The 23,100-nt window shown below is 31.5% G+C and overlaps 1 protein-coding gene across 1 annotated transcript in view; it reads left to right on the top strand.

Moving 5' to 3' along the window:
* Positions 1-852: 852 nt before the first annotated feature.
* Positions 853-23,100, top strand: part of LOC123658880 (furin-like protease 1) — a 70,055-nt gene continuing 47,807 nt past the window's right edge. The window contains exon 1 of the mRNA XM_045594170.1: positions 853-1,327. Coding sequence (XP_045450126.1) covers positions 853-1,327 — 475 coding nt within the window. The remainder of the gene's footprint in view (positions 1,328-23,100) is intronic.

Genomic DNA, 23,100 nt, shown 5'->3' with positions numbered 1-23,100 from the left:
ACCAGCCATATTGTAATATATTTTAATTAAAAAAAATATAGAAGTAACTTCACTATTTTTAGAAATCACAGATGACAAAAAGTATTCGTAAAATTATAAAATCAATTAATATGCAACGTGATACATATAATAATGATGTTCCGTAATTATTTCGAAAGCGGTACCGGTAAAATTTACCACATCGCACCTTTAGAATTGAAGTGGCTTAACTAAAAATTTTAAGAAAATGACTTTTATACATTAAATGACTTATAAAGATGTATTCTATCAGTTTATTAAATAAACACAGAGTGTTTTAGCCCAGAAAAGGACAAACGTATTATTTCGGTCTCTTTTAAATCACGCGTCTACAGCGCGTCCCTCGTTATTAAAGGACCCCGTTCAATGTTGCGTCGATAGTGCTAAACGATGGGTGCCGCGCGGTTGCTCCGTAAGCGACGTAAACTGTAATTCGCTGTTTTAATACTAAATGTAAGGTAAGTTATTCATTCGACATCTGTTTTTGTAATGACTCTTTTTGGTTTTGGGTGTTTCAATACTAAATAATAATAATATTGTGGTGTCGTATTTGTAGTGCCGTCATTTTATTACTAAATATTGCTTGTTGGATGGAGACATATTGTATACTATGGCTTTATTTTACTAACAGATTTTGTAACTACGAAGACACATACGTAAATATGTTTTTTCTTTACTGAATGCTGTGTGACTTAGAGAGCTTTATTGTAATTGAGCCGAATTATGTTTGTTTCAGTTGAAGTTTAAAATTAATATTGAAAAGAAAAGTAGATCTTATTTTATGATCTTCTATTATGCCGGAATGAAAATAAAATCGAAGAACAGTGTGTAGCGATGAGAACAGCAAGTTCCGAAGGTTATACTAGTGTTCAAAATAAATCCAAAGAGTGTGATAAGGAAAACTTTTCGAAACTACCTTTGGATAATGCGATAGATGGAAGTTCTAGTATGAATCCTAAAATTTTACCGCAAGTGGAAACTGAACAACGGATTCTAAAAAATGTTAACAATACGTCGAAAATCAGTTGTGGGTATAACGTTGTTTCAACTATCGAAGAACAATCATTACAAAACATAAGAGATAGGTCCAATAGTACATCATCATCCAGTTCTTCTACGTCATCATCTTCAAGTTCCAGCATATTGTCGTCATCATCAAAGTCTTCTTCATCAGCAGAAAAAAACGGAGGCGAAATGAACATTAACAGCTCACCTTCAACCATACCAGGCACTTCAACAGATTGCTCAAATATAATTTATGCCAGGCCTTTAATTCGCAAAAGACGTTCAAATAAAGACATTAACTACCGTCAATAGCAGTGCAATCAGAATGCATAGGTATACACGAGGAATCAGACGTTGATTTGTGTGACGCTGATTCGACTTATAACGATTCATCACTACGACGCTCTTTAAGTTGATCAACCACCACGTCTGACATTGAATTATTTTCACAGAATAAAAAATCTAGGAAGCGCGTGCGCAATTCATCTCAACGGAAACAAATCGCTTCGGAATTACGGAAAAGCTTACCAATCATTTTCAAAATCTAATAAGGAGGCACCTGCAAAAAAACTAAGAGGAAGTTGCGCTTGTAGTCTTCGTTGTTCTGATAATATAACCCCTGAGAAGAGATTCGAAATATTCAACTCTTATTGGCAGTTAAGTAATTTGGACTTGAAGCGATCGTTTATCAAGGCATGCATGATGGAGTTGAAACCAAAACATAAGTACACAAATGCTGCTAATCCTCTTATACCAAACACAGCCTTTTATTTTACAGCCGATTGCCAAAGAATTTGCGTATATAAAACCTTTTTTATTAATACATTAGATATAACAGAGAGATAAATAAGAACTATGAAAATGAAAACAAATTCCAATGGTTTCGTAGAAGAAGATCTTAGAGGGCGTTACAAGATATTAAAAACCATATTAATAGTATATACTGCGCATAGAGTCCCACTATCTAAGATCTTCTACTACAAGGGAATATATTGATAATAGCAAGAGTATACAAGAACTATGTAGGGATTTTAATAATAATCAAACCAAAGAAAAAACCTCACGCCCCACAGGGTTAGTGAAAAAAATGCAGGCAAAACATTAAATGTCATATTTTATTCAGATATTTTAATGGTCAAAACAAAAATAAATGGCAATAGCCTGTTTATACTCTTATGCAGTGACGCATTTTGAAAAAATTCAATCAATAATGATAAACATTTGATTAAGGGACATAAACAGAACGAGGGGGACAATGCTCATACTCGTAGTTTAATAGAAAAAGAAATAAAGAGAAACCTAAGATACCCTATATATATAACCTAAGAGTTGCTAGAAAAATTAGCACTCAATTTAGAGTAAAAGAGTTAGATTACAATTTTTATAGACTTCAAAGTGTTGCAGAATGAATAGGGGTATAACTTTAGACAAGATGTTGATAAAAATGCAGTGGGTTGGAGGGACTATGATAGCGAGATAAAAGTGTTAAAATTTGTTAAGAGCGATTTTTTTTTACTATAAAAATTCATACACTGAAAAAGATTTTAAGGAAGTAAATATGCGCAATAAAAGAAACAAAATGAAAGAAGTTACACTACCGAAGGCTTATAGTAACAAAGTAGAGATTGCAGAAAAAAAAATAAAGGTCTGAGTTATCTTATAAGAACTAAAGCAATCCCTAGTACATACGAATTGTTTTATGACACGGTTTTGTAATTATTGACTACGTTAGTCATAATTTTGATCTCGTTTTAGTTTTGAATCAATTTATGTTTTTTGCCACTGTTTTGATTTCATAAATGTGTTTTTATTTTGTTAATTCTTACTTAGATATGTTTATAAACATTTTATAGCTAGTTATTCAAATTTAACTAAATAACTTTTGGTTTATTAGTGTTTAATAAGTGTTTTAATTGTTTTATATTCTTTTATAAAAAGTTTACTATTTGCAGATTATTTAAAACTATTGATTGTTTTATAAATTGAAACTAATGTATAACAAATATTGCGTTAAACTATGTGTTGGGAAATAATACTCAGTTGGGTATACTCCACGTGTGATATGACTGATCCCAGTATTAAATATTATAAACATCTATTAAGGCATTTTCATGTCTTCTTTTCTTATAGGTATTCATAAAACCAATATATATTTTGCTAAGTGACCTGATAATGTAATGGTGGTAGCACTACCGAAGCGTTGATTAGTGTTTAAGGATGATTAGTTAGGCAAAATTTCAAAATAAACAATTATGAAAGCAGACTCTGTGTTTCATTTTCCTTTAATTTAGCGAGTCATTTATAATTAAACTAGCATATTCCAAAATTAGTCGCCAAACAAAAATATATCATCAGAAATTAATCGCCTCTTTTTTAAATAGTCACAATTATTTTTTATGTTGTAAAGTAAATAAAAGACACAAAGTCAAATAAGCCAATAATATTAAATTGTTTTTCGGAAAATAAGTAACTTCTTTTTTTCAATAATTAATTAATTAATGTTCTAATTAGTTATACCTATAGTTTTAGTATACAATCATTAAAATAATTCCTAGTCTACGGTTAATGACTAAAATTGTGACATAAACCACTTAACTTAAAGTATTATGATCAAAAAACTAAAAAATAGTCAATTCTTCAGGTACATTTTTGGCGTTTACCAAAAAACAAGAATTTTGGATTAAGCCACTTCAATTCTAAAGGTGCGACATAGTGCATAAATTTGAGAAAATTTAGGGTTTCTGCTTAATTTTGTGTCGCGCTGCTTTGAGTACCTTTAGAGAAAAGAAACAGCGTTCCACCAATTTAAATGGCTGATAACTGTTTGTGCAGTATTCCTGTTATTGTGCTGTAAACTATCAATATGTCTAATTTTCCTTTTGATTAAGAACAAATATAAGATTAACTGCTTTTAGAAAATAGAGACTAAAAATATTTCCAAAATTGAAAAAGAAATGCGAATATAGTTGGCATTAAAATAATACAGAGTAACAAGGAAGACATACCACTGTCTTCGTACATTTCGATACCTTATAAAGAGTATATATTATCTCAGCATAAATATACAACATTTGCAGTATGCAGGTTACTTGGCTTTACTTTACATAAGACCTGGGAAATTTACCTAAGGTGATAAAACTACTCATTGGAAAGTTATATTTTTTTTATATATTTAGATTCAAATTTATGTTTCATCAAAGTATTCATTTATAGGCTGTGATTTCATTACAAAAATAATACATTACATTAGCAATTAAATACATACATTATTTCAATAAATATATAATTAAATTTGATAACAAAAAAATGTTTTATCAAATACCTATTAGAAGCCTCAATTTTTACAATAAACCCACTGTGGTATTTTTGACCCGGTAGCGACAGTCCTTGTTACATTATAGGGCGCGTCGTCTGCCGAGTTAAATGACGCGACTTACTACTACAACTACTAATATTTTTCTTATGAACGAATACCGGAAAGTAATTAGGGCTCTATAATAATAATAATTTTTATTGTATACCATTAAAAGATACAAACAAAATTTGTACAATTAGAGGAACATGTACAAAGGCGGTCTTATCGCTAAAAGAGCGATTTCTTCCAGATAACCTTTGGGTAGTACAAGGCATACAAAAGCGTTTAGGTAGTAATCAAATAATCGTTATAAATCATAAAGCATTACATTTCAAATTAAGCGAAATGTTTTTGTAATATTGCTTAAGATCTTTAGTACATATTTTTATTTATTAATAAATTAAATAGATAAAAAAGGAAAGTAATAAAAATTATATTACCTATACAATTGAAGTATGATAATCGCTTTTGGTTAAAACCGTTTTTTATTTACATTCGTTTTGTATTTTTCTCTATCAAAATATTTAAAAAAAAAACTTTTCTTCATCATATAAACCCTCAACCTCTTGATGAATATAAAACGTTCCGCTTTTGCATAAAATATACTTATGTTATTGTGGCAGGAACGTTCGTGTAGTGAAAAAGAAGTACTTGTATGTATTTTCATATAATTTCCATTTCTAGGACGCATTATTTGTTCTCTCGAAAATAGGGGAAATGCGTATTGACATTTTCGAGGACTTGAATGTTATTTGTTTTTAAATATTTATTAAAGTTATTTCAAAAATTACCAGTTATAAAATAGTCAGTTGGGTTATTACAACTAAGATTACTCCAGAGTAATTGATTACTTAAAACGGAAATTGCTTTACATCAATCAATTTTAAAGTGAGCTTCATATGAGATGTATTTTAACGCTGAATCATGGAATTTTTTATTCAAGAACCGTGACTGTAAACTACTTCAAGCTTAAAACCAACTTATAAATATTTCATTTTATAAGTTTATTTAGATTTTATGTTTTGAAACTTTTCACATTAAATACATTAATTTTTAAAACAGATTGTCTGAAGCGATCTTTTTAGAATCATGATTCTATTATAAAATTTCTACTTATAAAATACAAGAAATATGTTTTTTATTAAATTTACAATTAAACTTAGTAGTTTGGTTGGATTGTTTTTATTAATAAATGAGTATTCGTTAGATATTGGTCTAACGCATACTAAACACACACACACACACACACACACACACACACACACACACACACACTACGAGTATACTTTAATATACGACTGGAACAGAGTCCCGCCAGTAGGTACAACCGCAGGTGCTTATATGTATGTCTAATACGAGTAGGAATGGCGCATTTACTTATGTACGTATTTTTTATCTTTGCTCAGAGGTTGGTAAGCGATTACCGTAAATAATACACAATTGCAACTCCAGAAGCATCGCAAGCGCGTTGCCGACCCTACCTCCAATCTTTGCCAGGAGCTCTGGTCACCTTAGTCACCACAGGATCACAACACTGCTTGAAAGCAGTATTATTTAGCTGTTGATCTTCTGTAAGGTCGAGGCACTTCTCCGGTCGGGCTGCTCAGATTTTGAGCACGATACTTGCTGCTGTGCACTTAGCACAGTAAGGTAATGAAATAAAGCTATAAAGTTCCATATTTCTGCTGATACAACTCATCTGACTTTCATTCAAACTTTTATTCGCCATTTTAGCTTTTTAAAGGTGATTGACTGATATACATGTATCATAATTTTTGCTGAACCGTGAATGTTTCACGATGTTTTTCTTTTACACAGAGATGAATTTTAAATAAACACACGAAAGCTCAGTACTAAACCTGATTTAAACCTTCTATATAGACGAATGTTAAACATACATACACTGTCAACTGTTCCTGAGATGGGTAACTAAATGCCTTTTTTAGTTACCAACCAATTGATATACTGGCGAACACCCGCATCGGAAAGGAATGTCACTGAAAAATGTGACAACAGGCTAGTTTAATCTAGAAGATATATAAATGTAATGTTCCAGTAAAACATTAAAATATGTTTTGATAAATTCGAAGAAACCGAAGAATTTCATTACCTTCATAATGAAAATCTGGCGCGCCTGCGACCGTTATGCGCTAACTTTGTTATCGCGCTGCCAAGTACTAACTACAATGTACACAAGTCGTCATTTTGCCGGTTCACTGATCTTTACATATCCTCGAATCCTGTGAGATAATATCGTAAAACTTTGTTTGCATTAGGTTTTTGGTTATATAATGAGTGTGTATGTGGGAAGAGTTAAAATTCCGGAAACCGTCTTGGTGCTTTAATATGTTTTTGTTTTTTTCATATTTCATATTTTTCATTTCATATATATTTTTTTTGTTTGTTTCATATGTTGTTGTAACTTAGTTATGATAACGATCATTTGGCGCAGTGATTAAGTTGTCTGTTTAAATAGTGGCCACAAAAATTGATGTTTGTTTATGATAAGCGTTTGGCGTGGTCAGTGTTGTGCGTTTGTGCTATGTCCCGACACAGGTTTATATCCTGCAGGCTAATTATGTATGTGCAAGCCATTAATTTATATACTTTTTCTGGTTAACAGGAAAGTTTTAGGTCGTTGGACTGATGGTATTTACGTTTGAGACTCAAGAATGACAATACATTTTATTTTACAAATATTACTAGCTATACGAATGTACTAAGGTTTTTTATATACTTATATTTTCCACTAAATAAGATCACAACACCCCAAATGTCTCGTTTAGTTTACGTGATCTATCTATGTACAAGAGCTGTTTTTCAACATTTTTGCGTGCGTAAAAAGATATTCCTTTGTGTATCGCTTTATAAATTCAAATAAATTTTTGTTGTAATACAATTCCTTAATTTCATACTTCAATAATAAATAAAACTAGCACATAGCTTAAGATCAGAACTCCAGAGCTAGTAAAACATCAATCTCTCACAGGTATATAGATTAATATGTCAGCACCATACGGCACGGCAGTGTTAACGATACGCCAGCATGGCGTCCGATATTTGACTAACCTGTTTGGCTTAGGGCCCGTTTTGAATACAGTTTATTCTGTAAATAAGTTACCAATAGGCTTTAACAGTAGGAGGTAGAATAGGAATTGCTTCTCCTCAATTAATCAGCTTCAACTTTTAGATTCACATTTGCGAACAGAAATATCTCATTAATATAGTGGGATTCGATTGTAAGAACGAATAATGTAACAAAAAGTTTTATTTGTTGGATACCGTTATCCGTCAAATAGCGTCTATCTCGCAACCTAACCTAACCTACCCGATGAAATAAGCCCTTAGTCTATCAATATGCACGGATATTGCAATCACATTCGCTTCTCCAATGTGTTGCTGTTCCTTCGTAGTAAACCGTTTATTAAGAACTAACGAACCTAAAGTGATAAACACCAGTTAGTTAACATTGTGGATGATAAATAAACAAAACGTCAACATTTTAGATAGTGATGTCGATTCCATCTTTTACGGTTGATAAAATAGTAAAATGTGTAAGAAAATTGATAAATATTTAAGTATTAAATAATATCAAAATATAGGAAGGAGCAAAAGACTTGTTGCTATTTAACATTGAATGCGGAACTGAGTTACCCTCATTAAACATAATAATTTAATACAAACATATTTCATAGTACCCGCACCAGTCGGTACTAACATATATATCAAAAAGTCTGAGTATTATAGCAAATTTATATTAAATAGTTTATAAATATTTATGCCCCATTCACTTACTTAAAATAACTTATTCATGATTAACGGACGAAAACATAAAAAAAAACTGAAATGAATATGTGTAACGATAGAAAAAATAAATAAATAGAAAATAAATTAATCGCTGTAGCATTCGTTGAATTATTTGAATTGCATTTCAGGTGAGTTTTCAGCACAAAACTAATGGAAAGATAATAGTCGAAGTCCCTTCCACCTCAATTATTTAGCGATGCGGAACCACTATTGAATATTGAAAATACATTAACGTTACATCCGTTGAAAAATGGAGCTCGTTTTAATTATAAACTACAACGGAATCAAGAACTATAATAAGCCTAAATGCAATGCGAATATTTGCTGTCTATTGTTAATATCTCTTGCACTCTGTTACAATTGTCTTTTCATTTCTATCTTTGTAATTAAAATACAGATGTTTTCGTGTATTCAGATTGAAGTAATGTAAAATTATTATTTTTTTGTTATTTGGTTTAATTGGTACAACGAAACGCTATATTCTTTGTTTACTTTCGTGAAACAATTTTGTTTTTCTTTTTTTTTTCGGATAAAATAACTGGGTATGTTATTAAGTTATTTATTATTATTATTGCATGGAGATATTCTTAAAAATATACTCATATCCTTAATATATATTAAATTCTGTAAGTACTTATACATATCATTAATCATACTTACAGAAATACTCGTATTATTGTTTTCGAAACAGTGAGATTATTTGCATTGATAAACTACAAAACTAATATATATGTTTTTGATAAGTATGAGATTAAATATGAACAAAACATTACCTAATATTGTAATCGATTCCATTTGGAGTTGAATATTAATTTGAATTTCGTCCTGAAATTTATGGGTAATTTTAGTTATAATCGAATGAAATTAAGGTATGAAACCTAAATTAATTTGAAAGAGAGGACTGTCTAAAAGCATTGAAACTTTTTCTGTGTAAAAAAGATGCAGCCGAAATAAAGTGTATCAAAGCGGCGCGGCGCCACGCTGTCTGCGGAATGGCCAGATGGGAGGAACGAGGGTTAGGGAGAGGAGTGGAAAAGGCATTGCCGTAAAAGCTTCGCCTTTTACAATAGTCCACGTTTTCACTACATTGCATTCGTTCCGATCTTATTTCCAATGAATTTCAGTTACCATAGAAATGATTTCAGCATCCATCTTCGAAGTCTGCGACGATAAGTTATCTCCTAGGAAACGTCGTCGAAATGAAACGCTATCTTTGACTTCCCGTTTTATTAAATGTCGATTTCGATCGAAGTAAATGCAGTACTGTAGTCTCGATCGTAAAAAAATGTTGAGATGAATCAATGGAAACGGTTTTCAAAGTAACTATTGTGCCGTAAAGAGTTTTATTTCGTTTTTCTAGTGCTTCGTTTTTTAAAGATTAACATTTTTATTCTTTATCAAAAAAATAAGACTGTTATAAAATACATCAAACTTAAATTCATTTCCTAATACTTTTTTTGTATAAGATAAAACACTATATTATTCAAACAAAAATGTCTAAAGTTATTAACTTAATTTAAAATACCTATACACTTTTAATAATTGCATGTGAAAAAGAAACTTTGTCAAAAAATTAAATACCATTGTTGCACCTTTTTATGCAAGCAGTGGCAAACTAAAAAATAAAAAGTAGTAATTTTCGGTAAAAAATAGAATGCCCCAGAAATTGCCTGAGGTTACGTACATAGACAGAGAGAGCAACATATTTCAGGCGAGTATTGTTTACAGGATGCCCTCATTGCTAAGTTCTACATTACACCATAGCTGTCAATTTTCTTTATGATGACCGCTTTAATGATATAACCACAATTTGATGAAAGGATAGTTAATTTATTGACGTTAAATAATTCAATAGTATGTTAGAATAGATACACACGACAAATGGAAGGGCACTTTTGTTTGGTTCTGTATCGTATACGTTGCTGATTGAGTGCGTTGTGCGACATTTTCAATGCAAAATAGAGTGAAAAAAAGTGTAAAAAGTTTACGTTTTTTTTTTTTCATATTTGTATTAGATAATTGGGTTTGCTTACAAACGAAAAAAACAACTTTAATTATATCGACAAGTAATACAACGGAGACGAAAAAATAGTCAAGTAAATATGCGTTATCAAAGATTAATCAAAAAGTATTCATTAGCTCTCAATCCAATTCAATTGGGACCACAAGACAAGTATTTGCTTTAGATTAAAACAAGAATGTGAGTGAAAAGTTATTTGATATAATACAACGTAAGTCAATAAAAAATAGTCAATAAATACGCATTATTAGATACAACTCGAAAAGGGATTGTCAGATCTCAATTTAATTCAAATGAGACCACATGACACGCACCACCTTTTGATAAAAAAATAAAAAATTAAAACATAGATAAAAAAAAATTCAATCGAATTGAGAACTCCTTTTTAGGAAGTCGGCTTAAAATAATGTAAGATGGAGTAAGCAACCATATAAATAATGAAAAATATATGTATTTTATTTCGAAATCAGATGTTCATTACAAAAATGGCGATCAATTCCATAGAAGAGGTCATCCTATGGTTGTCATAGCAACGCTCTACGTTCCCCTCGTACTATGAGGCGTGTAATGTTGAGATATTGTACTTTTCATGCAATTTTAACCCTTATCGTTATGAGAATTTATTGTAAATATACCTATGTGAATTTTATGCCTAAAACGGTTGTGGTGAACATTTCATGTTAGGAACGGAGTTTCAACCCGTGATCGAGGATAATTGTAATATATATGGCAAAGCGAATTGTGGTTAATGGAATTTATGGTTTGTGTAGTAATTTAGGATCAGAGTTTTCGAACAGATAACGTACTTTAGTCATGTTGCGGAATTTCAATAATGAGACAGGATCAACCTTCGCCTTAGGCAAGAAGTAAATGAAAAGGTCGTCGTTTAGAAACCTTACTCGAAATCAGAGGAACACGAAATTACGGGAAAAATAGGCTAAACAATACTCACATTCACAGAAAACTAAACTGAGAAATTGTGTAGTATTATTACTTCACTATCTAATACAATTATCGTAACAAATATTGATATTCAAATGCTGACGGTAATTCTATGTTGTTTTTTTTTAAATAAAAATATTTCCTATAATTTACATAAGAAAATTCTGTTTTTAAGAAATACAGTCTGGAATTTCGCTTTTCCCTTTTAAATTTTATAAAATTTTATCTTTTTAAAATTAAAATAAAACGACTTTTTGACGAAGTGATTTAATTACACCTTGCTACTGTGACAATCATTCATTTTCGTCGGAAATACTGCGTGTGACAGTTAACCTTTAATTATTCCGTCTTCTTTTATTCAAGTGAAAGTTTTAATGAAAAATGAAGACACTTTGAAATTATGTAAAAATATAAAAATTATTAATTGTTCTTTATGTACATCTTTATTTTCAATTTTAATCTAGAACATAGAGTTAGTGTGTAATTCAAAAAGTTGCAATTAAATTATTTTCGATAACTAAACAATAATTGTGTTAACAATGAAATTTTTGATAACTTCTAACTATATTACTAGTAAACTACAAAATCAATATTCAGGTCTAAATTAAACAAAGGCTAGTTTTGAAACAAGTTAGTACGAATATTTTTTCCGTGTAGGGATGTAATATGTGAATACCCAATATGGCGCGTATTCTGGGACGTGGCTAACTTAAATGCATGTGTAGCGTTCCAAAAAGCAATTTTGAAATAATAAGCTTGTTTAAACTTGTGCCTTGGCTTGCTTTATGCTATTTAGTTTATATTGGTGTTATTTTGTTTAATATATTTTGAAATGCCTTCTTGCACTCTTGTCAATGCTTTTCAGTCCGTTAAACGTCTGTATAGAGCGCCCTTTGTCGACTTCATAGTTTCTAAAGTAGAATGAATATTTTATTAATTATTATTATTATAAATAATATATATTAATTAATTGATTAAGTAAACTGCTTATTATAATTACCAAATCGTTAGTATATAGTATAACACAGCTTTTAACACGCTTTTTACTACTTATATTATTATTTTTTATCATACTTTTACTGTTTAGTAACCCAATTGTTAGTATTTAAATTTTTAATTCTGGCCATTATTAAAATATGTATTGGATTGTGTTGATATTACTCTTGTTATTTATTCGCTTAATACAGGAACAGTACAAAGATGGTAACGCCATCTACCGAATGGTTTTATACCTATTAATTTACGATTAGTCAGTCACTATCTTTGTTATCTGTTTTGCAGGGTAGTTAAACAATAAATACTGTTATCATTTAAATGTTCTTATTCTAATTTTTATTTGTTGAAGTACCGGAAGAGCATAAAGATGGAGACACCATCATCCGAATACTAAATTTCTGATTGATCAGTCGCCATCTGTGTCATGTATTGGCGGGATTGTTATCCTGTAAATTTGGATTATTTGTAAGTGAAGAAGCAGTTATTGTTTAATTATTGTGCGGTTATCGTTGCTGCTCGATAAGTGGCGTATAAGTGATTAGTGTGATAACGTATTCAATGTTACTAAAAGTGTGTATTTTGAATGAATAACTATAGATTTAAAGTGAGAAATATGTGTTTCGTTGAGTGTTTTCAGTCGTGTTCTACACAATATACACGAACTGTGTATTGGGTTATATTTACTTTATTTTTTATTTTTCCTAAAAGTAAATTTTAATTACAGTAAGGCGTCCGTAAATTGAAATAGTATGACAGTCCGCCATTTTCCACCGTTTAAAAATAAAAACATTCAGTTTGAAAAAGAACGACGACGCGCAAGGATTACCAGATCCTAAAAGCGAAACTCGGTACTTTTTAACGGTGAAAGAGTGTACTTAAGTCCTTATAATCTTTTATTCTGTCGCATTATCAACCTACCTCCTTTTTGACTTGGTTCTGTAAAAGCTACAAAATCCTTTATGTATACTGTCTACGTATAGTAGTAGCGGATAAATTTTGTTCATTAAAGTTTATGGTAAATATAGTCGAAGCAAAAATGGTGGAAAAGTATTTTCTACATATGTACGGCTTTTAAAATAGAATATTATTCTGATTATATGTTACAATAGATTATTCTGTATAGGTATAGAATGTGTCAAGTTTTAGCTATGAATTGTTGTAATAGCGATCAAAGTCACAGATGATAGAAACTTGAGTAATTAGCTCTTTTGTATGAATGTTCCATATGTCACCGAGCGTTGTTGAAAGGGAGTTCTTAGCGCTACGATTAGGGCCAGGTCACACCTTGCCCTCTGGCTTACTACCGCTGGTGCGAACTATCCTCTTAACATCTTTTCACGTTTCTTTCAAAACATTACGAGTCTAATGGCCCCCTACTTGGCTTCTAGTCTACGTGTTTGAGAATTGCAAAATGTTAGATCTTTTTCGTTCCTGCTGTTCTCTTTTACATGTGTTCTATTTTTCACTTTGTAACCGTGTTTCGTCTGAGAATAAGGCCAATTTTCCCGGTTACGTGTCTTCTTTTAAGTAATCGACAACGGTTACTGTAGCTGTAGTATGTAGCTGTTGCTCTGACAGTTGCGGGTTCGATCCCCGCACATGACATACATTTGTATTGGCCACACAGATGTTTGACGTGGTCTGGGTGTTTGCGCAGTCCTTGTGAGTCTTCCCACCGTGCGTTACGTCGGTCCCGGTTCTTATCATGCACACCTGATAGCTATCGTTACTCATAGTAGGGAATATATCTGCTAACCCGCATTGGAACAGCGTGGTGGATTGAGCTCTGATCCTTCTCCTACACGGGAAAAGAAGCCTATGCCTAGCATTATATATAGATATTCATCATTGACCTTAGTCCGTCTATTGCAGACGATTTAGACAGTGTCAGACAGACACTCTGTCGCCTAGGACAAACTTCAGGAATACGCAGAGTTGCCTAAGCTCTGTACCACCCTCTCGAGTTCACTGGCTAGGCCCACAGGAACGACCAGTCGATACGTGTGGAACCAGTTCGGCTGCTGGAGTTTTTCGCATTTTAGAGCTATCCCACAAATGCTTGACGGAGACCCCATTCCGGGTTTCAAATGAAGTTTTCCTTCTCCAGGACCCTGATGAGTTTGAGCCAGGTTTATCCCTTGGTCGCCCTTTACGACCCCACGGGAAGAAAGGGGGTGGTGCTATTCTACTCGGCCGACGTCACGCGGCAAATATAGAGAGTCCGTTTCTACACAGGAAGGCATTTCTACGGGTAGCTGCATTGTTATAGATATTACAGGCCCAGATATTATAGGCGGAAGCGTTATAACTAATCTATATGTGGTGTCAGTAAAAATATTTCATAAATCAGTTCTCCTATTTCTAGGTAGATAATATCACCATTAACCAAAGATAGTGTACAATTAATATAGAATGTCAAAATTCTATTTAACTGTTGCTCAACCTTGCTCTCAACAATATTCAAATGGATTAAATCCTAAGTGTTAAGTCCAGAAACATACACAATTCACAAGCATAAACGCCCAGACCACGGCAAACATGATTTGGGGATTGAACCCGAGACCGCTAACGCATCGTCGTGTCAGCTTAAATGTATCTACGAAGTACATACATGAACATTCATGTACATGGTACATACATGAACTAAAAGCTGAATCAATAATTCATTATCAAAGTAGTGTTAGCATTTAAATTTGTAATTCTAACAATTATTAAAATATTGGCTTTTGTATTGGATATTACCCTTATTGTTTATTCGTTTAAAACCGGAACAGTACAAAGACGTCGACACCGTCTTCCGAATGGTTAATATTTATTTATGAATAGTCGGTCGCTATTTTTGTTATCTGTTTTGCATCTTTGCCATGTATTGGCGGGATTGTAGTCCTATAAATATGATAATTTGTATATGAAGAAGCAGTTTTATTATCGTGCGACTTACGTTGCTACTCGATAAGTGGCGTATACGTGATTAGCGTGATAAATTATTCAATGTAGGTAAAAGTGGGTATTATGAAAGAATAACTATAGATTGTGAGAAATAAGAGTTGCATTGAGTAGTTTCATCATCGAAAATCTTTGAAAGTATAAATGAAACCGTGTAGTATTATAAAATATTAAACAGATTTTATATACTTTTTTTTAAGAATTTTAGTTTATAAAAATTCAAATATTTTTTAAATAAATTACACCAATTTAAATGAAAAATTATAAAAACTGATGCTCTTTCTCGATTACGTCCATAGCAATAATGAATATACGAGTATATTTCACGTGTCACATTTTTTATCACATTTTCATTCATTTTAACAGACTACAATAAAGCAGGTTTCTCAATTCGACCTACATATATATTTTTTTCGCGGATTTTCCTCGTTTATGAACCGATTTTGCTGATACCATGATAAAGAAACCAGGTTCTGATGATGGCATCCCAGAGAAATCGAGGGAAACTTCGAATTGGCCACTAGTGCGTTTGTTAATTTTTTTGTCTAATTACGTTGTATTTCTTGTCTATAGAATTGACGGTTTTTTTTCGTTTGATAGCAAGCAATTATTTAAAAAATAAATAACTTATAAATATACTGAATTTGATAAATGCCGTACACCAAATGTTAGAAAATGGACTTGGTATAGATATAAGTACTGCAAGTTTTTCTACATGTATAAAGGATCCCATTTGTAAACACGGGGATGCAAGGCTTTTGAGTTAAAAACAGGTCGCGGGGTCCCTTCGGGCTATAAAGAAAAGGGTAGGCTATATACATGTATACATATGTGACAGTTTTGTTTTTTTGACAGTTTTTTCTTCGTAGTAGTGCTACAAAGGAGACACACGTGTATAGGGTACATAATGAAATTGTATAAGAAACGTTTAATTTAATGAACACTCACATTTTTATATGAAACTTATTATGTGAGTACACTTTGGTGATTTTGCACGCATGAAATAAAAAATATTATTAGTATTTGCTTCATTACACAAATATGTATTTTCACGTATCAGTCGTAATCTGTAATTTGTTGATGTTTATACTGAATTAAATGATTTGAACACTTTTTAAACGTTTTTATAAAGAAATGATTTTGAAAAGATTAAATTAAAAATATTAACACACATCGTAATCAAATTTAACACAAATGTATTTATGAACTTCCAAACTACATGAAACCATAATATTAATAACATTCTTACAAAAATTGTCATAACGTTAGGTAGACGTAACTTTTACGTACAATATGCTTATTTCAGAAAATAAAAAAATCTAGATCTAAAACCTATATACACGACTACAGATAAGATCAAAGTCGCATCTTCATCTAGCTTATGTAGTGCGAGTCTCTGATACGGTATCTCAAACTTTGTACGTAAACCTTGTTATACTATTCAACTTCCGATATTCCTTGGGTAATAGAAGTGATCCCTAATAGTTTATATAAATATTTGATTTTATTATATAAAATATCTTGGTTCTTTCAGAAAATTCTTTTATAAAAATTAAGTATGAAAAAATTGCTATAGACACAATTTGGATATACAAGATCGCATATTAATAACCTAAAGGTAATTAATAAGTATTATAATTTATAATTAAATATAAATTTTTGTATTTTATTACATTACGATAGCAATTTACAGATTAAATAGATTCGGATATAATAATGACAATATTGTATTTATTAAATTCCGAAATGAATTTCCACCGACTGACAATAGAAGAATTTGATAAATTAATCTTCGAACTATTTTTAGAAAACCTTTTGTTCAACGACGGAATTTATTTCGGATGTTATATTTTATTATATTATTACAAAATTGTAATAGCTCTCGTTTTATTATTTTGACTAGCTTCCAACAATAAATATATTTACCACAATTCTATAAATGAAAGGAATTCTATAACAAAGCTTCCATATCTCATTCAACTGTCTCTAGGAATTAATTTTACGAGTGCTCTTCGAAATCAAATATTAGTAGCTGTATACTTCAATAAGACTTGATTATTTTTTGATTCTTCCAGGTTTATCGTTACTGTGGCAGAACGAAGCATGTAATTCACTACAGTTTGTGCTTGATGGCACCACATTGTTAGGCTAACCTATTAAGGATATCTACTGCTACATGCTTAATCATGCTACTATCCTACTGTACCTTTATCACTTTTTATGTTTACGAGTATAAGTGTCTATTAAAAATAGAAAAAGAAAAATAACCACAATAGGCGACTGATCTCCTGAACTAATACGAATTGTTTAGTTTAGGAATAATAATTGTAAATTACCTCTTTCATTTGTTACTATTTTTTATAGGTTTGAAAAAGGAAAAAGAGGATTTAATATAGTGAAATATCTCAAATGCTCCGTATTTTCTTTGAATTTATGTATCTCGAGAGAGAGGGGAGCTATACACTCACTGAAGCAGGAGGGTGTGCAGTTCAGAAGTGTCCGAAGTGAATAATAAATGAAAGGACAGGTAAAATCGGATAAGGGCTTTAGTGGAATGTATATAATTATATATTCACAATATTAAAATGTACGTAATACATTTATGTATAGATAAACGATTCCTATTTCTCTCGGTCCCGCCATAACTTGAGAACGACTGAACTGATTTAATTTATCTTTTTTTTTTATAAAGTTTTAACAGTTTTGAAAAGGTTCTGCTGAGTAAAAAAATAATACAACTGTGCCAAAATTGGTAAATTTCAGATAATTTAAAGACACACTTTTGATAGCTGGTGTGAAAAGACAATAACTTCTCATACCATCAATAGGTGGGTAATAAATCACGTGTTTAAGAAGTCAAATAAACTATCTACACTTATGAATTAGCAAGTTGAAGCGCAGTGGGCTGGTCACCTGTGTCGCAGGACCGATGACCGTTGGAGCAGACGTGTCCTGGAGTGGACACCGCGTGTTGGCAAACGTAGTGTGGGACGTACTCCGACCCGATAGACCGCAGATATATGCAAAATTGCCGGTGTAGGCTGGATGAGAATTGGGGAAAACCGGGATGGTGGCGCGAACATGGGGAGGCCTATGTCCAGCAGTGGATTGCTATAGGCTGAATTGACTCACTGACTACACCAATGTCTTTAGATTTATATTTTAGTGTTTTTGGGGAAAATAGCACGACGATTAGCACGTATATAGGTTTTTACGTCAGCGTACGAACTCACGTTATAACACATGTCATCATAATAATTTTTAGTTATATATCTGACCGTCTGTTTCTGAAAATTAAATTAAAACTTCTCTCTTGTGATGAATTCTAAAATTACATTTAATAAGCAAGCTGCCTCTGATAATGACATCCTTTTGGATTGTTGTTTCTACCCGCCTCGGTTATTAAGCTTCGAACTTGAGATTACTCGAAAATAAATGGGAACATGTTTGATTAAACACAATGTAATACAGATTAAAAATAAGTTCATTGATTTAAAAAGAAGTTAAAGAGATGTTTCACAGTAACAATTGTCGTATAGGGTATAGAATATACATAATATATAGGTATAGAATGAACATAGGGTAGACAAAGTTAATCTATGTCTATTTAACTTAATAAGCTATTTCATATTTACCAACTATACACAAAAAAAAAAATCATAATATTTGTTAATATTATAAAGAGATTGATTGTTTGTTTGTTTATATTGAATAGGCTCCGAAACTACTGAACTAGACTGAAGCTAGACTATCCCCAGGTGTGTCCATATATGTAGGTATTATATTTTCAAAAAAATTAATGATCTTTCCTAAAACTCCAACAAAGTAACCCAAAATGAAAAAAAAAAACATTAATATAATAATATTCAAACTTTCTTCTATTATTTCAAGGAACTTTTTAAATTTGACAAAGTCATTTAACAAAAACATGCGGCCTATGTTCAACTCTATTTCTATGGGGGAGTGCACTCATTGTTCCGATGGTACAGAATAACTTGCATTTCAATTCAGACAGCGCCATTCAATATCGCAAATCTTTAATTTATTTATTGTATAGCTTTAAACTAACGAGTGTGCATATAAATATTCATATGTTTATTTAGGGCTTGTTTTACTGGCTGTCGTTAAGCTATCTGTCGTATGACGCTGCCCAACCGATAAAAATTTATGGTATACATACTATAATTTTTCACCATCAAATACCATTTTACTTATGACATATTTCTATTCGCAATTGAGAATCTAAAAGTTGTTGGTTTTTTTGATTGAGGTAAAACAGGTCCTAGGGGTTAAACTATTTTACCTCCTGCTGTTAAAGTGTATTCGTAATTTATGTCCGGGATATACTTTATACAGACTGGTGAAGAGAATAGGGATGATATATGTATATATAATAAAAGCTCCGTCGTGTGGTTCCACCTGCGTGACTTCTGAACCTTCGGGGATATCGGGATAACATTAGTCTATTTGTTACTATGGATTTACAGTTATTTACGTACCAAGTTTCATTACGATCAGTTTAATAATTTTTGCGAAAAACAGTAACAAACATTAACCGAAGTAGGGCACAGCAGGAAATTTCCTGCTCAAAATATGGAGCAGCCCGACTGGGGTAGTACCTCGACCTTACAGAAGACCACAGCTAAATAATACCGTTTTCAAGTAGTGTTGTGTTCCTGTTGGTGAGTAAGGCGACCAGAGTTCTGGGGGGAATAGGGGAAAGGCTCGGCAACCTGATTGCGATGCTTCTCTAGTATTGCAGACGTTTATAAGCTACGATAATCGCTTACCATCAGGTGAGCCAGCCGTACGCTTGTTTGTTGACCTAGTTATATATTTAAAAAAAAAACATCCATGAAGCCATCATCTTCAATAAATTACTTTGCATTTAAGTAGTAGAATGTAAAAAATATCTCATTGGTAAATAAGAATAAAAAACACGCAAGCGACTAACTTCGACTTCGTAGTGCTCCGTAACTGTAAATTTAACAACTGTGTATCTGTCAAGAGCTGTTACAACTTACAACTACTGAGTTTTTGATGAGATTAAAGGTCAACATTGTGTTAAAAAGATCAAGTGTCTCAATTGTGGCTCTGTTATATTGTTGTATCACTACTATATGTCAATGCTGTGTGCTGTTTATTTTATCCTATTTTTAAATTATTTCTAAAGCATAAAAATTATTTAATTAAGTTCATTTGTTTTAGAGTAACTAGCTATAATTTTGTTTTAATTTAATTCGTGTTGACATTAAATGTTTTTATTCTGTTAATATATCTTGATATAACAACACCATGCACATACGGCCAGTGGCAAAATGTTGCACATCTATAACTCAAATGTTCGATGCTCTGTAAAACCGAATCTACCAGATCATTGTGGAAATGAGAGGCATAATTTAACAATATAATTAGATATCTAATTCTAATACATTTGTCAAACTTCTTTCTAAACGCGTTCGTAATAAATAATATATTGTTGACTTATTAAAACGTGAGAAAAGCCTTAATGAATTTTGGTACACTTGCTATTCAAGTAATTATGTTTTGTTGTATTTTTTTTTTATAAATGCTTATAATCGTTTAACGTATTTCAGTTAAAAACCAGAATAACAGACCAAAGTTTCTTTTATCAAAATAAACATTGTTGCTCACAACAATCCGTATTGTCTATTAAGTAAACCTTAAAGTTAGAATGTGCCAATTGTAAAATTGTTTCGCTAAGAGAAAATCGGAGATAGGAAGCTAAAAAATAGTACTGGGAATTTATTTAAGCGTTAAATCACATTTGTTTCGCGAGAGGGTAACCGCGTTCGAATTAAAGCGGTCACAATGCGGTAGTTTTGGGAGCTGCCACCGGCGAAGTTTAATATCGCGCTATACTTGAATTTCAGTACTAAATTAACTTCATTTACACTACATTTAGATATTTTGTTCGGCTAAACTTAAATTATTAAACAGAAGGTAAATTGTAGTTTGTTTCAAAATTAAACGTTTGCAAACGTTTTCACTCGTATTTTTTTTTACTAATTTCAAAATAGATCGAGGTTTTAATCATCTAAACTTAATAATGTATTTTAAAGTGTACCTAATATTCAATATAATTTTATTTTCGATTTTTTAATTCAATGTTGGGGAGTCAATAATTTTTAATAATAATCAGCATTTTAATATTCTCAATAGTAATTTTACACAAAATAATAATTAAGTTAAAATTGTTTTTTATACATATCGCCATTTTATTTTTTTTATAAGTGTAGATTATATGCTAAATTTGAATGATAAATATTATAGGTACAATACAACAAAAACTGTATCAATATTTGAATAAATTCAAAATATAAAGTGACATCCTACATGTTACGTTACTCGTTATAGGTTTTCACAATGACTAAGGCTGTATACGGTGCTCCATCATTAATTAGTTTGATCCGCTCCCTTTAAGGTAGGGCACAGAAGGAACTGAGATCGGGCACAGCAGGAAATTTCCTTCTCAAAATAAAAATCTTCGTTCGACCTTACAGAAGACCACAGCTAAATACTCGTAATACTGTTTTCAAGCAGTATTGTGTTCCTGTTGGTGAGTAAGGTGACCAGAGCTCCTGGGAGCATTGGAGATAGGGTCGGCAATGCGCTTGCGATGCTTCTCGTGCTGCAATCGTCTATAAGCTACGATAATCGTTTACCATCAGGTGAGCCGTACGCTTGTTTGCCAACCTAATTATATTTAAAAAGAAATGAGAGTAGTTTTGCTGCGTTCATAATATTTACAGCTTTTTTACTTTTGATTTTAAAATAAATTTTCTCTTTTGATCAATCAATGTTTCTGTATTTTTAGAGATAATCATAATTTTCGTGTCATTACTGTACGTATTTAAAGAACAATTGTAAAATGTACGAATATTATTATTATTAGTACCCATGAATAATTATTTATATTCATATACCCTGCGATATGAATTTGTATTTGAATGTTTTATTTTTGTTTGTATATTGTAACTCGAATAAGATATAAGACGGATTATATTTATAGATGTACATATGTTAATTAAAGCAACTTATCACTATTAATGAATTCATTTACAAAGTAAATGTTTTATATTGAAATATAATTTTATGTCAAGGAGTTCTTAATTAAGAGTGTCATTGGAAAATTAATTGCTCACTTGGGTCTCACTTTATTCACTTACATTCCTGTTTAATTTATCCTTATTAACATTCCTATCAATGTGGCGCGGCTGGAATAAAATTTTCGTCGAATTTCCCTCCACATACCTTATTTCATTTATCCTGGTTAGGTATTTTTTATTACACTTTTTATGGTCTAAGATCCAGACTAGTCTACTTTAGTATGTCAAAAATAAATCACGAAAGGGTTGGAGAGAGTAAAAATCGTCTCTAGTTCGGATTTCGTAAAGTTAAGATGATTTATAGATAAAATGTAGGTTTTTCTTTTATAAATTTAAAATTAACTTCCACAGGCACAGGCAATTTAAAATTAACATCACGCATTACGCTTATCCTACAGGCTATTTGTTACATAAGACTGCAGATCGACAGTCCTGTGACTGCCCGTAAAAGCTAGGACGTAGTCCGACGCTTACGGTATTTCCTATTAAAATATCTATAATTTATTTATTTATTTGTATGTTTTTTTTTTCGTATATGGTAAAACCGGGAGAGATGCCGCAGTGGGATAGATGCCTCATGTTCTAAAAACCTAACATCCCGAACTCACAAATAAAAATTAATCGCATAAGTAGGAGTCGAAGTCACCCCGTACCTCAGATATCCACAGATGATATCAGTGACAAGGACGCGTTTGGATCGTGTGTGTAATTTTCTCCGTGGCGAAATTTACAAACACGTCAAAGTTTTAAACGTTAGTATTTAAGGTTGTATAATTTTATAAATAGTAATTAATTCCGTTATATTTTTTATCACGTCTATATACTGGGTCATTGAGTCTTCATATAGTTGTAAATAGATGCTATTTTGTTTATAATTTATT

The sequence above is a fragment of the Melitaea cinxia genome, chromosome 13, assembly GCF_905220565.1.
Source record: "Melitaea cinxia chromosome 13, ilMelCinx1.1, whole genome shotgun sequence".
NCBI lineage: Eukaryota > Metazoa > Arthropoda > Insecta > Lepidoptera > Nymphalidae > Melitaea > Melitaea cinxia.
The sequence above is the reverse complement of the archived record's forward strand: the minus strand, read 5'-3'. Positions and strand labels throughout refer to the sequence as shown.